Genomic DNA, 15,520 nt, shown 5'->3' on the forward strand with positions numbered 1-15,520 from the left:
CCAGCTAAGGACGAGCCCACAAGTAAGGTACCCAACTCCTTTCCCCGGCATTCCCCCAGCGGGGACACCTCCACGTTCTCCTGGAAACTAGGGGCTCCACCTGGCAGTATTCCTGTGTGTGTGTGTGCGTATGTGAGTGTGCTATGTGAGTGTGCATGTGCATGTGTGTGTGTGTGTGTTTTGGGGCGAGAAGAAGGCTGTTCAGGACACAGCTCTGTGCCCGGGCTTCCCTGGTGCCTGCTGCGCGCAGAGGCCTCTCCCTGGCCCAGGCGACACCCCCGAGGCAGGTACCTGTCAGCTGCCACCCCCGTCCTCCCGAGCTGCCTCCCCTCCCCCAGCCGCGCTCCGGCTCCAGCCCTTTGTGTCGGCGGCAGCAGCTGACGGGCGCCTTGGCCTCCCGCAGGCGGCGTCGGGATGCGCCGGGCGCGGGGCCCACGCTAGCCGAGCCCGCGGCGAGGTGTGAAGCGCGGGCCAGGATGACCAACGCGTCCTCCGCGGCCCCGTCCGCCGCCGGGGGCTCGCTGCTGCTGCTCTGCGAGGACGAGGAGGCGTGGGCCGGCCGGCGCATCCCCGTGTCGCTGCTGTACTCGGGCCTGGCCATCGGGGGCACGCTGGCCAACGGCATGGTCATCTACCTCGTGGCGTCCTTCCGCAAGCTGCAGACCACCAGCAACGCCTTCATCGTCAACGGCTGCGCCGCCGACCTCAGCGTGTGCGCGCTCTGGATGCCGCAGGAGGCGGTGCTGGGGCTGCTGCCCGCCGGCGCCGCGGGGCCGCCCGGGGGCTGGGACGGCGCGGGCGGCCGCTACCGGCTGCTGCGGGGCGCGCTGCTGGGCCTCGGCCTCACCGCGTCCCTGCTGTCCCACTGCCTCGTGGCCCTGAACCGCTACCTGCTCATCACGCGGGCGCCCGCCACCTACCAGGCGCTGTACCGGCGGCGCCACACGGCGGGGCTGCTGGCGCTGTCCTGGGCGCTGGCGCTGGCGCTGGCGCTGCTGCTGCCGCCCTGGGCGCCGCGCCCCGGCCCCGGCCCCGCGGGCCCGCGCGTGCACTACCCCGCGCTGCTGGCGGCCGCGGCGCTGCTGGCGCAGACGGCGCTGCTGCTGCACTGCTACCTGGGCATCGTGCGCCGCGTGCGCGTCAGCGTCAAGCGGGTCAGCGTCCTCAACTTCCACCTGCTGCACCAGCTGCCCGGCTGCGCCGCCGCCGCCGCCGCCTTCCCCGCCGCCCCGCGCGCGCCCGGCCCCGGCGCCCCCGCGCCCGCGCCCCCCCTGCCGCCCGCGCTGCAGCCCCGGCGCGCGCAGCGGCGGCTCAGCGGGCTGTCGGTGCTGCTGCTGGGCGGCGTGTTCCTGCTGGCCACGCAGCCGCTCGCCTGGGTCAGCCTGGCCCGCGGCCTGGCGCTGCCCGTGCCCTGGGGCGTGCAGGCGGCCAGCTGGCTGCTGTGCTGCGCGCTGTCCGCGCTCAACCCGCTGCTCTACACGTGGAGGAACGAGGAGTTCCGCCGCTCCGTGCGCTCCGTGCTGCCCGGCGTCGGGGACGCGGCCGCCGCCGCCGCCGCCGCCACCGCCATGCCCGCCGTGTCCCAGGCGCAGCTGGGCGCCGGCGCCGCGGGCCAGCACTGGTGACCCGGCCGGGCCGGGGCGGCGGAGCGCGCGGCTCCCGGCGTCCTTGGTGCCGTCGCCTCGCGCCCTCGGAAAGGGTCCCCGGACCCAAGGCTCCTGCGCGATGCCCAGGACATTTTTGGTGCGAAGATTTTGCTTTCCACCCCCAACAGGGGGGGATACGCGAACCGAGTCTCTCCCTCAAGGGGGTCCCCAAAGTCATGTTGGGCGGCCCCTGTCTTTCACCCCTGGTTTCTGTGGTTTGAGGAAATCCTAAAGTCAAATACCGGAAACGTCCTGGACTTGGGAAATGACGTTTAACCAGAGCCAGTCATTTATTTCAACAGTTTGGGGAAAAGAGCTGGGAACGGAGGACCCTCCCCACGTTCACGGTCTTCTGATACACAGGGCGCCCTGAGTGTGCGCGAGCCGCGGGCAGTTCTGGGGAAGAAATGAGAGTTTAACGTATTGTAGAAGCTCCGTGGTGGGCGCACACCGGGATGCGCCGCATGAACACCTCAAGCCCTTTATTCTTAAAAGGGTTTTTATGAAGCAAAATCATTCCTGAATGAGACAGAATCTTAGCCAGTGAGGAAAAAAAATAAAACCACAGGTACATTATTTTATAGTCCTTTTTGCACTTCTAAGACTGAGAAACGGCACCGAGTGGCAAAGTGGAACCTTTTCCATCGTGCTGACGGGAATCTGACGGTAGGAGGCTCACCCACTTCAGGTACCCGTGTCCCGGGCCCTATAGCATGCACACAGCAGCCCCCTCATTCTGCAGTCCACTTACTTGCATAATGGGTGTGATTGCAGCCTTGAACTCTGTACTATAAGGGTTGCTAAGGAGAGCAAGTTCCTGTTTTTTTCTTTTTCTTTACCATTTAAAATATCTCAGTGCACATGCTGTGACTGAGCCCCAAAGATACCTCGACTGCATAGCTCCTGTCGGCCGCTGTTGCATGCTCCTCCACGCTAGAACTTACGGGCGTGCGGCCTCCTAAAGCAATACCTAAAGCAAGGACACTGCACGGCCCCCCAGGCCGGGAGAAGCGGCCCTCAGCTATTTGAAAAGAGAACAGAGACACCTGCGGCTCCCCAGAGTCCTTCTGGCCTTGACCCGATGGAGGAGAAGGCACCCAGTTGGGACTTTATCTTGCCGATGGAACCGCAGTCAAGATGGATCAGTAACGAGGTCTGTGAAGCCGCCTGTGCTTTTAGGGTTCTGACAGGCCACCCGTTAGGAGGCAGCGCTGTTTCTTAGGTAGTTCGTATGTGTTCCCGGGACATTAACATTAATATCGTGTCTGTTACAGGAGGTGGAACAAACTCAGTTATATGAGAGCAGTTTCAAAGGGAGTTGCTCTGAAATGATTTGAGGCTTGTCATGTTCACCTTTGGTGTACTTGCTGTATTCAGGAACACTGGGAAGGCACAATGGTGTGAAATCACTTCATAACATGAGATTGGGAAGAGACGATCAGCGCTACCAGCAGTCCGACTGCTCCCTACATCCCCCACAGGGCCGAGCGGCCCCCATGAACCGGGTAATGCTTTGCCGCCCTCTGGACATTGTAAGCTGGGAGAGCGGGGACACGTGCCTTTGAATGATGGGGAGTTGCAGGAAACTTGGATGTGTTTGTAGAAAAACCAAGCAAAACAAACATGTTCAACACTAATAATAGATCAGCAGTCGTTTTATTAATCTACCTGCCCCCTCCACCTGTAGTGCATGCACCATTTCTCTCTTACGAAGGTATCATCTGTTCCCATTTTCCTCGATTCAAATGATTAAAGTGGAGACTACTGTTCCTCTGAGTTTTCTGCTGCCTGTCTCCTTGCATGCCCCCTTGTCACTGAAACAGGCGACACCGTGTCCCAGGGCACCCATGGTGGAAGCACACTCTTCGTTCTGGCTGGATTTATGTTCAGTTTCTAAGATAACCTCCCCCTTAGAGAACAACACAGGGTCCCTGGGCCAGCATAGGGACATGGGTGCAGGCTCCTGGCTGTGAGCAGGATTCATTGGGGATTAGGTTGCAGCAAGGACAGGGCAAAGGATTTTCCTTTGGGGGAGGGGGCTGGGGACCCTCTTCTAAATCTCTAGCAAAAAGGTCTTTTAATGAGGCCTTTCTCCTTGTTTCTCACTGTGGGTGCTGCAAACGCTATCTCCCGATGCTTCTATAAAATATTTGCTGCGCGTATAAACTTGTTTTTTTCTTGAGGGGTGTGCCTGTTAAGACTTAGAGCTGCCCCTGCCCCTTGCTGAGGTCTAGGATGTAATGGGTGTTTTTCCTGACAACACCCTTCCCCCCACTTTCCAAAATGAAGTAAGTGCACAGACACTTATTCGGTTTGTATAGAGGCATCCACGTGTGGTTTTGCTTCACACACTACAGGGAGATTGCCAAGGTCAGGGGAGATTGCCAAGGTCAGGCAAGTGGCCCATGGCTCGGGAGGAGGGAGGAAGTGTACTCTGACGGAGGCACTGTCTTTTCAGGAGGACCCAGGGGGAGGAGGGAGCTGGCGGGTGGAGGGGCCCCTTTAGCTCTGGGACCCAGGACGCCCTTGGGAAGCTCTGTACCAGCGGAGCGTGGTCTGCAATGTCCTCAGTGAACCCTTTCCACCTGCTCCACCCGCCTGGCGGCCTCCTGTTCCACCTGCACCTGTTACTCCTTCTCCCAGGGACCCGGACAGGCTCGCCCGGCTCCTCCCCAGCCCCATGAGCTGACTTGACGGGAGAACCAAGGACCTAAACGACATTCAGGGACATCGAGAAGCACTGCAATGTCTTGCTCAGACGCTGAAAAATCTTGGTGGGTGGGGAGGCGCGGGCGGGGCTTCAGATGGAGGCTTGGTTGGCAGGAACAAGGGGGGCCCTTTCAGTACTTCGAGGGGCCTCCCACGTGTGTGTGGACTCGGCGCCCAGGTCCCAGCTCTGCCACACCCAGCTCGCAGTGGGCACCGTACCCACCGCCCACATCCACCAGGGCACCCAGGGCTCAGCGTGGCCTGGAGACGTCTGGGCAGGGAGTTCCCAGGTTCTGGGCCCCAGCTGGGCACATTTCCTTGGGCCTCCTCGTCCCTTGGGGAGGAGGGGGGCCAGGGAGGTGGGAGCAGGCCCTTTAAAGCGTGAGACCCGGGTGGGGACCCAGTTTCCTGAGTCTGAGGGCGATTCTGGGCTCCCGTAGGACCTTCTCGGGAAGCCTCTCCTAGCGGCTCCCACCTGCGGGGACTGCTCAGGCAGGTGCACACGTGGGTTAACCACGGCCTAACCCCCAGGTGAGAGGGTGCGGGGGAGGCAGCGTGGGTCAGATGTGGACGGGATGGGGGAGCACGGGTTACCGTGCAGCTTTCTCCACTTGTGAAATTTCTCATAATGAAACGTTTTAAAGAGCGAAGCCCAGGAAAAAAAGAAGGCGGCAGAGAAAAAGTAAGGAAGGAAAAGGAGGCAGCAGGCCCGAGGCCAGGCAATGCGGTAAGGAGCTGGAGCAACGCTCCTGCCCGACTCTGAGCCCAGGAGGGGAACGGCTGGGCGGGGGATGAAATCAGATTTTTAAAAAATATGTTTTCATTGATTTCAGAGAGGACAGGAGAGGGGGAGAGAGATAGAAACATCCATGATGAGAGAGAGTTGTGGATTGGCTGCCTCCTGCACGCCCCACTCCGGGGACTGAGCCTGCAGCCCGGGGCTCCGGCGGGGTCAGCGGCACCCGCTTGGTCTGCAGGCCCTGGCGCCCGGCCCACACACCTGCCAGGCACTGGGCGGAGAGGGAAGGAGGACCTTTGTTTGTCTCAGAGACACCCCCCCTTCGGCCCTCACAGAAGTCAGTCTGTCTTTCCTCGGGAAGACCTGAGGAGGTGCACACCTGGCACAGAGGAGGGCGATTCCCTGCAGCTGAAAGGAGCCCCCCCCCCCCCCCCCAGCATTGGCGTCAGGTGGAGGCCCTGCCGCATGGCCTGACCGCGCTCCGCTCCTGGGGGGCCTCCCCCTGAGACAAGGGAAGCATCACTGTTGCATTCAGGGTTGCAGCCATTTCCCAAGTCACTACAGAAGCACCCCCCAGGCACCCTGCACCCCGAGGAGGGTGGGAGGACGCTTTGGGCGGAGACCCCTTCGCTCCTCCCGAAAGCCAGCCTTTCTTGCTGGGAAGCTGAGACCCGAGGACGCAGAGGCGGGGGAAGGCCGAGCGCAGAGGGAGGAGAGGGCACAGAAGGAAGACGCGACAGACGCCCCTCTCCCGTGCCAGCTGGGCCAGCGGCGAGAGCAAGCGGGCATCTCCGAGCAGAGGACTGGAGGAGCTCGGGGTGCGGGTGCAGGGAATTGGGAGAACACGCGAGCGACAGCAGGCGGGCGGGACATGCCCATGACGACGGAAGCAGCCGGAGTGGCTGGTCGGTGCACTTATATACCCGCTCAGGCTAACGGCCTCGTGCCAATTAGCGGCGCCCGTGCCGCACTGACGTGAGCAGGTGCACGAGGGTGCGCCTGCGCAGCACGCACAGCGACTGCTGAGTCACTGCCTCGCGCCTGCGCAGCACGCATAGCGCGATTGCTGAGTCACTGCTTGCGCCTGCGCAGCACGCATAGCGCGATTGCTGAGTCACTGCTTGCGCATGCGTAGGGCAAACGGGCCTTTAAAGTAACACTGCCGTGTCCTCGCCTGCACGTGTGTGTATGGCGACTGGGGTACTCTGCTCAGGGCCCCCACAGGGGTCGGGAAAGGTCTTCCTAAGGAAGTGACGTCGGAGACCTAAGGATGACCGGGAGCTGGGTGGAGGGAAGGGCAATGGTTCTGGGTGCCGTCCAGGCAACAGGACCTGCAAACCCCGGGGTGAGGGTCGTGCTCCCCACCTCCCTTGACTCCCATCCTTAACCGGAGACGAGGCCCCGGCGACTCCAGAGTGTGTTCCTGGGGGAGACCGACTTTCCTCCACGAAATCTGCCGGGAGAAGCCGTGACAGCAGCAAGCGACCTGGTCCCTCTCTCTCAAGTCGCTATTTTCCCCGAGAAATTTTGAACTTTAAAGACATTAAGTACAGAGCCAAGGTGTCCAATCGAGTTTTCATGTCAATAAACACGTCACGTTTCCATAGTCCTTTGTTTTTATCTTCAAGTCCGTGTTGGCAGGGCTGTTCCCCGCGCCTGCGCTGCACCCCGAGCCTGCGCGGCACCCGGGTCCCAATGCCTGCGTCCTGGGCCTCGCGTGGACACTGTCTGCAAACTCCCGGAGCGCCCGGGGCAGTCAGATGCGGTCAGAGAGCCTGCCCCTGGCCCTGAACTCAGGGGCTGCCCCAGTCTCTCCAGACCCGTTAGGGATTCATTATCCATCAGTGGCTCCAGTTGTGCGATTGGAACCCTCATCCCCCCGCACCGTGCGCGGCGTGGTCTCTCTCTCTCTGAGGACCACGCTGGGGCCAGCTTTCTAGTTTGGACTTTCCTTACGGCAGGAGTTCTGGTCCCTAAAACCTGCGTGTTGGCCCAGGGGTTAAATCCAGAGGTGACTTGTAGAAATGTGTTCTCTTCCTAAACACGTGATTGATATTTTGGGCAGCTTTCCCCTGGGCTGGGACCCAGGGTGCGAAATACTGGCCTGTAACCTATTTGTTTGAGATTCAAATACGCAGGTGAAACTGTGGGAGTCGAAGGATGTGGGTGATCTTGATGCGGCCGAAGGGCAGAATCAAATGGTGAAGGGAAGCGGGACCCGCAAAAAAAAAAAAAAAGATAGCTGGCCCCGCATCCTCACGCCACCCCTTCCTGGGCCCCGCTCCTGGCTGCCTCATGCCGTGAGCCGTGTTGCCTCCGGTTAGCAGGAGAAAGAGGATGCGGAAGACCAGTGGGACCTAATTAAGGTGCTCCCTCCGGAGCAAACCGCGGATTTGAGATGCGGATCCTTTGGAGAGACTGCTGGGCAGAAAGACGGGGAGGGCTGCCTGTCTGCCTGTCGTCTGGTCCTGGGCCCAGGCCTGCCAGAGGGGGAGGGTGTGAGGCTGAGCCCACGGTTGTTGGGCTGGAGGAGCCCAGGGGACTGCGGTGGAAAACAGACTGTTCCTGACTCCAGAGCGAGACTGCTGAGCCGGGGTTTGGCCTTTAAAATAACATCTCTCCGGACAAGCCTCTCTCCAGTGGGTGAAGGGCCACGCATGTTGGAATGAGACTAAAGGTGGCCACGGGGTTTTGAACTTTAGCCAATAGAGAGGGCTCACAGGTTCCAGAAAGTTGCTTTTTTAATATTTTTAAAATTGATTTTAGAGAGGAAAGGAGGAGGAGGAGAGAGAGAAATGATGAGAGAGAATTATTGATGGGCTGCCTCCTGCACACCCTCCACCGGGGATCAAGCCTGCAACTCCGGCATGTGCCCTGGCCGGGAATCGAACCATGACCTCTTGGTTCATAGGTCCGTGCTCAACCCTGAGCCACACCTGCTGGGCCAGGGAGTTGTTTTCACTAGTATAGTTTTTTAATTGTTTTCCTTAGAAGAAAAATGGGCAGTTTTTACAAGTTGACCAAATTGTTAGCGGATTTTCAGTTGTTTTTGTCATGTGTGGATGGTGACTGGCAAAATAGAGACCTGATCAAACGCAATGATTGCCGGGGGCCCCGGACATAACCCACTGTCTCCCCATAATTCCACATAGAAATGTATCAATTAGGGTCACTGAAACGCTCTTACGATCTGGGGAGTCCTGGGCGAGTTAGGACATTTCTGAGTCAGGGACCTCTCTGTAAATTGGGGCTGAAGGAGGTCGGGTGAGAAATCATAAGATCAGGAAGTGAGACCCTAGCACAGGGCCGGGGGGGGGGGGGGGGAGGGGGGGCGGGGGGGGCGGTCCTCAGCCAGTGCTGGTGTCTCTCTCTCCATCTCATGGGTCCTCGGACCTCTCAGTCCTTCTCTGAGGACGCACAGGAGGGGAGTGTCCTGCCCGTCTGTCCCGATGAAGGAGAGAGACTTGTTTGTTTAGCTGGTGTCCCAGGGGCCTTACTTGTGAAGGGGCCTCGAGGCGGGGAGAGAGGATGAGATTGTGCGCGCACTCCCACACCCTCAAGGAGAGCCCAGAGGAGCCGAGAAGACCAGGCAGGACCCGATGGGCCTTCTGTAGGTGGGGAACACACTCTGGAATGTGTAGGACCAGGAAGGTCATTTGTGGTCGCGGCGAACACAGTGTAGGGGACAGAGAGGAACCTTCATTTCCGAGCTCACCAATAGCTGACAGGGTGTCACCTCTGTCACCCTCACAGCCATCCCGTGTGGATCCAGTTTCCAGGTTGGGAAGCAGGGCTCTGAGAAGTTCAGGAACTTGGACCTGAGATTAAGCAATTAGTAAGTGGCGGGGGTGGGAGGCTAAACCAGTTTTCTCGGACCTGCCTGCTCTTTTCTCTACCCCACGTTGCTGATTCAAAGTATTAGGGACAAGTGATAATCCCATACGAAGCCCCCATTTTTGTAGCGGGAGGCGGTGGAGATGGCGGAGGGCCAGCTCTCCTGCAGGCGGGAGAAGAACATGGAGAAAGTCGGGGGCGAGACACACGTTCTCAGTCTGGTTGTGGAGTCTTACCGAGGCACCGTTCCCAAGGGGCAGATACCGACTTCTGCGCATGGGCCACGAAGTTTCAATCACACTGTACGTGCGCGCCCGCACGTGGTATTTTGTGGAAGAGCCACACTCAAGGGGCCAAAGAGCTGCATGTGGCTCGCGAGCCACAGTTTGCCGACCACTGGTCTAGGGCGACGTAGAAAATGCCGCTGATGAATTTTAACAAGGAGAGCTCTTCTGCCTGGGGCAGCGCCTGAAACGAAATCCCAGTCCTGGCTCTGACCCAGTGCAGCCCCATGGCCCCAGGGACACGACTGTCCTGGGCCCCTGCCCACCCGCCGCCCCCCCCCCACCCCCACCCCACAATCCTTTGGCCTCCACATGAAAAGTGGGGTTTTTGGTGGTTGTTTGTTTGTTTGGTTTTTAAGCAACTTTGTTGAATTTTCTCCTTCTTGTTGCTGTTCAGCCTCCAGGGACAGAGTCTCTCTGGACCATTTGGAGGCTCTCCAGGAATGCTGACCTTCTCCGAGGGGGTTGATCTGAAGAGAGGAAATGCTTGCTTTTCAAAAACACCTCCTTAGGGAGACTGTCGCTGCCTCCTTTTTGCACAGTCAGGGAAATTTCATCCTCAGATAAGCGATTTGAGAATCACTGGCTGGGACTTCCGATTAGACGCCACAAGGACACATGTGGAGAGCATAGTCACCCCGTTACCCAGGGGCCAAGGTCTCTTTGTTTGTGCCCCTGTAGCTTTTCCTGCATTCCTAACCCGCTGTCCCAGGCTCATGCCCTGCTCTGCATCTGGAAGGAATCACGTTCCCTAGAGGTACACCTGGCTCGACCTATCGGGAATCAGCATATGGTGTGCCTTTTCCCTGCATTCATTAACCTGTTAGTTTGCTCACTGTGCATTCTTCTGAGTAGAATTTCCTATGGTGAAGGGACATTTGTTACATAACATCATTATTTTTCTAACCACAAGTCGTGGGGAGGATGCTGACTTCCTTTGTTTTGCTCCTCGGAACATGCTGATGTGGAAGCAGGGTTTTTAAAGAATTAAGTACTTTGATGAATGGTATTTCTACCCCCCATCTGGTCACTGGAACTCATTTACTGTGGAAACATTTGACATTAAAGATGGATGGTTTATCAGTTTTTCTCTCCCCTCAGGATCTGTGAAAGACCAACAAAGAAGAATTAAGAGTCTATAAAGCAGTGGGCAACCAATGGGTTCAACTCAAGCATGCCAACTGGAATCCACGTTCACCAGCACCCAGCCAGGAAGGGGGGCCTCTTTCTGACAAATGGAACCTCTTGAGGGTTGAGGGTGGGTCTAGTTAGTGTGGGTGTGGTTTGGTCTAGGGATGTGGGTTGGTCTTGTGTGTGAGTTGGTCTAGTTTGGGTGTGGGTAGGTCTAGCTTGGCTGTGGGTTGGTCTATTTGGGTGTGGGTTGGTCTAGTTGGGTGTGGGTGGGTCTATTTGGCTGTGGTTTGGTTCAGTTGGGTGTGGGTTGGTCTAGTTGGCTGTGGGTAGGTCTAGTTGGGTATGGGCTGGTCTGAAGATGCTAGTTACTGGAACGTCTATTTCATTCACCACATCGCCATTAGTTAAATAGTAACATCATGTGGCAGTGATTTTCGACCTTTGTCATCTCATGGCACATATAAACTAATTACTAAACTTCTGCAGCACACCAAAAAAATATATTTTTTGCCAATATAACCAAAAAAAGATACAATTTTGATTTAGTCACACTGGACAGCTATTGTTGTGTTGGCCGTTGTCATTTTTTATTTGACATTATAAAGGAAAAGAGGTCAGTGCCCTGACTCAATAGTCAAGTATTGCATGTTCTAAAAATTCTTGAGGCACACCAGCATGCCAGGGCACACCGGCTGAAAATTGCTGTCATGTGGTGTTTATATGACCATCAGAGTTTTTTCCCTAATTATGTCTCTAATACATCCTCAGGGAGGATGGTGATGTAACAACTGTAAAGAGAGTATGTCAAAAATTTCATTATCGATGATGTATCACATATAAAGAGACCATGTGGGTATACCCTGAGGGGATGTGAGGGAGATTCATATGCATTTATGAAATCAAGTGTCAGCCAGAATACCAGTTTGCAACAGAAGTGACTCAGTGCAGGAGCCGGCCCCGGGCTAATGTGTGAGATCAGTTGCTGCTTGGTGTCTCCCAGCATGTCCGCCTTTCCTCCCCGCCACTCTGACATCCCCTCTCTTCCCTCACTACCCCACGCTTGTCTCTCTCTCCCTCTCTCGCCTCTTCCTTACAGATCTCCAGGATCCACAAATGATCCAAAGCTTATTCTCTCTGGGGGGTAGAAATGACTGAATTTGCTATTTCACTCGTGGGACTTTGTATGTAATTAAACAAAGGAATGACGATTTAAGTGCAGACTTTCATACATCCCGGGCTGGGTGGGGGTTGGGGTGTGTCTGTGAGGGCTGAGAGCTTCCTGGAGGCCCTAGAATCAAGTGGCCGAGTTGAGCTGACTCGCCCCGGTCGTTTGATGTCTCAGCAGCATCGGCACAGTGACAACTTTCTTCATAAACGCCCCCCTGGCTTGAAGGTCCTGCTTCGTGCTTTATGGCATCCCTGTCTCACTGCCCACAGCACCTCAGGTTCCTTGATGGGTTCACCTCTAATCAACCTCCCGCAGAGAGCATCGGTCTCAGACCCTCTTCTTTCTTTCTCTGTACTCTCCCCTTAGAAAAAAGATTTTAAATAATGTTACATGCAATAAACAGTAATATTTCAGGAAAAAAGATTTTAAATATAATAATATTACCCAAACTGTACTAACATAGTACAATAGCACAAAAGGTGTAGGACATATTAAAAAGCTGCAAATAACAGGATTACTTCTATTCTAAAATATTCTTTTTCTTTAGGGTAGTGATTTTCCACCTGTGCCACGATTGTTTTTAAAACATGCACTACCTGACTATTCAGTCAGGGGCACCGGCCTCTTCTTCCTTAGACTGTCAAATAAAAAATGACAACAGCCAACACAATAGCCGTCCAGTGGGAATGCCCTGTCGTGAACCATAAATCTGCAGGTCATATAAGAGTTGCATCTTATTGGTGACATTGCATATTAAGGTGGCATCTGATTGGCTAATTCTTGGTACCAGAAATCCTGATATACAAGTATAGGCATCTGATGTTTTTAAAAGTAACTTTGGAGCAAAACGGTAGGTAACCACTATTATTATTTTTGTAAACCAATAAAAATTATACCTATTTTTTGTCAGAACGGCAAAAAATATAAAATTTTTGGTGTGCCGCAGACTTTTCGTAATGCATTTATTGTGCCATGAGATGAAAAAGGTAGAAAATCGCTGCCATAGGGCGTCCATTTTCCTGGCCTTACACCCCATGTTTGTGAGGGACTCGTCTGTTCACACCCAGGCCCCGCCCCCAGCCTCATTCTTCTTCCAGTGGCCTAAGCTCTCCAGATTGCACATCGAATCGTTCCACATAAGGATTAGTTTGATATTAACTTGATTTGCAAATATGTTTTTCATTTCACAGGCTGCCTCTTAATTTTGTTGACTGTTTTCTTTGCTGTGCAGAAGCTTTTCAGTTTAATGCAATCCCACTGGTTTACTGTTCTTTTTGTTGCCTGAGCTTTTGGTTTCAAGTCCAAAACTTCATGGCCAAGATCAACATCAAGGAGTTTTCGGCAAGGAGCTTTACGGTTTCAGGCCTTCTTCTGTAATCTTTAATCCATCTTGAGTTTGTATGCATGGCAGGGGGTGGTGTGGGGCAGGGCCGGGGCGCTGGGTCCGGACTGTGCAGGATCCTACCCAGCTCCCGGTCCCCCTCTGATGTGCACGCTCTTTGCACGGATAGGAAGGGAGATGCTGGCCTCTTCGTCTGTTTCTGTCTCATCAGCCCAGCAGGGTGTTGGACCCGGTCTGGTTCCTTCTGGCACGGAGAACATCCAACGAAGGGCGGTGTCCCCCAGGAGGGCAGCTAGGTGGCACTCCCGTCCTGCCCACTGCCCGGCCACTGCTCCGAGCCCAGGGCACCCCTGCTTTAAAGCACATGTTGATGGACACAAACGATTCGGCTTATTCCTTGATTTCCAGGCCAGACACACACGAAGGTGAGGCTGGGATTCCTCGCCTTTCTCAGCAGCTTTACTGAAAAGCACATTACAGTCGGGGGGGGGGGGGGGGGGGGAAGAAGGACTCTTGTGTTATTCTAAAAATGCAGAACTGTGCACTTTATGGAAGCCGAAGGACAGGAGTCCTCCCTGGCCCAGCAGGCCAGAGGGCGGCCACCCTGGGAGTAGCTGCGCTGGGACGCACTGCCCTCGGGCCGCGCCGGTGGGTCGGGGATGGCTCCAATGTCAACAGTGTCCACTAGCAGCAGGCGAGGCCGGCCCCAGGGAGAGGGCTGTGACAGCTTCCTCGTGCAGCGTGACCTTGGTTCCCCTCCGATGGCCTGGACGGTATGTTCCCTTCCAGCTTGGCAGAAGTGCGCCCGGCTGGTGGTCAGCGGGGGAGGTGCTGTGCCCGGGGAGCCTGTTTTTACCTCCTGCGCGAAGGCCGTGGGTTTGAGACCCGTGGGAAGTGCTCAGCTCCTGCAGGGCGTCTGGGCTCCGGTGTCCTGAGGGACCTGGAAGCCCAGGGTCTTGCCCACCTCACTCGCCATCAGCTCTGGGACCCGGGAGAGTCAGTCCCTCACCCTCCTGGGGCCTGAGTTTCCTCAGTTTTACGTCGGGAAGGTTAGAGAAAACATCAGGACATGAGCATTAAAAACAACAGCTGAGAGCCTGGGATGGCTTTGGCCAGTTAGTCCTCAGGACAGCTGGCAGGCAGGGGCGGTTATCACCCCGTTTCACAGAGGGGCCCACTGAGCCCGGAAGGACTGGCTCCCCCCCCCCCCCCCCCCCCCCCCCCGTGTTCACAGCACGTGGCCAGGGAGGGCCGGAGACGGCATGCCGCCGGCCCCCGGGCTCTGCTTTCTCGCCACGTGCCCTCCCAGGACCTGCAGCCTCCACGGCGCCTGCGCAGTCTGGGGCCCTGAAGCCAGTGTCTGGGAGCCGGCGCTGCGCTCAGTGGGGTGCGGTGTCCCGGACGCTGTGCAGCTGGCCGGGTGGTTATGCGCATGCGCACATCCCTCCTGCAGCTGGCGGCTGGCCCCGAGGGCTGACCCCGAGGACAGGAGGGCCTGTGCCGGACAAGAAGCAGCCGGGGGCTCGTGGAGAGCGCATTCCTCCGTGTGACCGCCCCCCTCCGCGGCTCACACACCATCCAAGGCAGAGCGGGCCGTCCCGCCGCCTCGGACGCGTCTGTCTCAGAATCCAAAGAATGCGTGCCCTGCAGGACCCGCGGGACCGGGACTGGCGCCCGCGGAACGCACCACCTCCCCGCTCCCGCCGCCGGCCTCGGCTAGGCCTGATCTGCCCCGATGACGATGACGAGGCTTTCGTTGTGAATGAACGAGGGAGACGGCATGCTGCCCCTTCTCTGGGGAAAGCGCGAGTTCCGTTTACGACCGCGGATGCCAACAGACGCCGTGGAATCAAGTCTCTGTGCATCCTGGTGGTCACGTCGGCTCTCCGGGCCTCGGGAAATTCTCCCAGGGAGAAAGCGAATGCGAGTTTTGTGCTTTTTTCTCCGTGGCCCCCGCTGGTCCCAGTCCCCACGGCTGCCGCGGCACCGGCACATTCTTTCCGTCGGGGTCCCTTCCACCCCCTGCAGTCGGAGGCCCAGGCGCATGGGAGGGTCGCACTGGCGGGGAGTTGGGAGAAATGCGACCGAGAAGGAGAAAGGAGACGCCAGCAGGACAGAGGAAAAGTATGCTCACGTATATCGTTTTTAAAAGCCTTTAAAAAGCACAATGAGAAAACCCCGGAAGGTGTATAATAAAGTACAAGCGGAAACTGAAAACCAGCCGCGTTCTCGCTGAGGACCACGCTGAGTGCTAACCACCGCCAGCACTGCAATCATATCTTTCTGATTTTTACTATTTTTGCAAATAGACATTTATACTGTAGATCTCTATTTTACCAAAAAATCAGATGCTCCCTGGCACACTGTTTGCCAAGGTAGCAGCCTGTGGTTCTAGCTCCGTCAGGATATGTAGGTGCAGAGAAGGCTCTAGGGCAGCGGCCGCCCATCGGTGGTCCGCGGAACACTGGTGATCCGTGAGGCCGAGAGGTGGGCCACCGCGGCGCTAGGGCGTCTCCCCTGTGGCCAGCACTGTCAGCCGTCGCTCACGGAGTTTGGGTGTCGTGGGCCCCCATGTCCTGTGCCTGAGACAGTCCGGGGCCACCTGTCCAGGACACGGGGAAATTATTGGGTGGACACAGTATTCCTTTTATAGTTGGTCACCTC

General features: G+C 56.9%; 1 protein-coding gene across 1 annotated transcript; it reads left to right on the forward strand.

Annotated features, from left to right (window-relative positions):
- Positions 1-460: 460 nt before the first annotated feature.
- GPR88 (G protein-coupled receptor 88) lies at positions 461-1,625 on the forward strand (the record flags this gene model as incomplete). The annotated part of the gene is made up of 1 exon (XM_081112855.1): positions 461-1,625. The coding sequence occupies exon 1, from the start codon at positions 477-479 to the stop codon at positions 1,623-1,625; it is 1,149 nt and encodes a 382-aa protein (XP_080968981.1). The 5' UTR covers positions 461-476.
- Positions 1,626-15,520: the final 13,895 nt, after the last annotated feature.

This window comes from Myotis nattereri (assembly GCF_964212035.1).
Source record: "Myotis nattereri genome assembly, chromosome: 18".
Classification (NCBI taxonomy): Eukaryota; Metazoa; Chordata; class Mammalia; order Chiroptera; family Vespertilionidae; genus Myotis; species Myotis nattereri.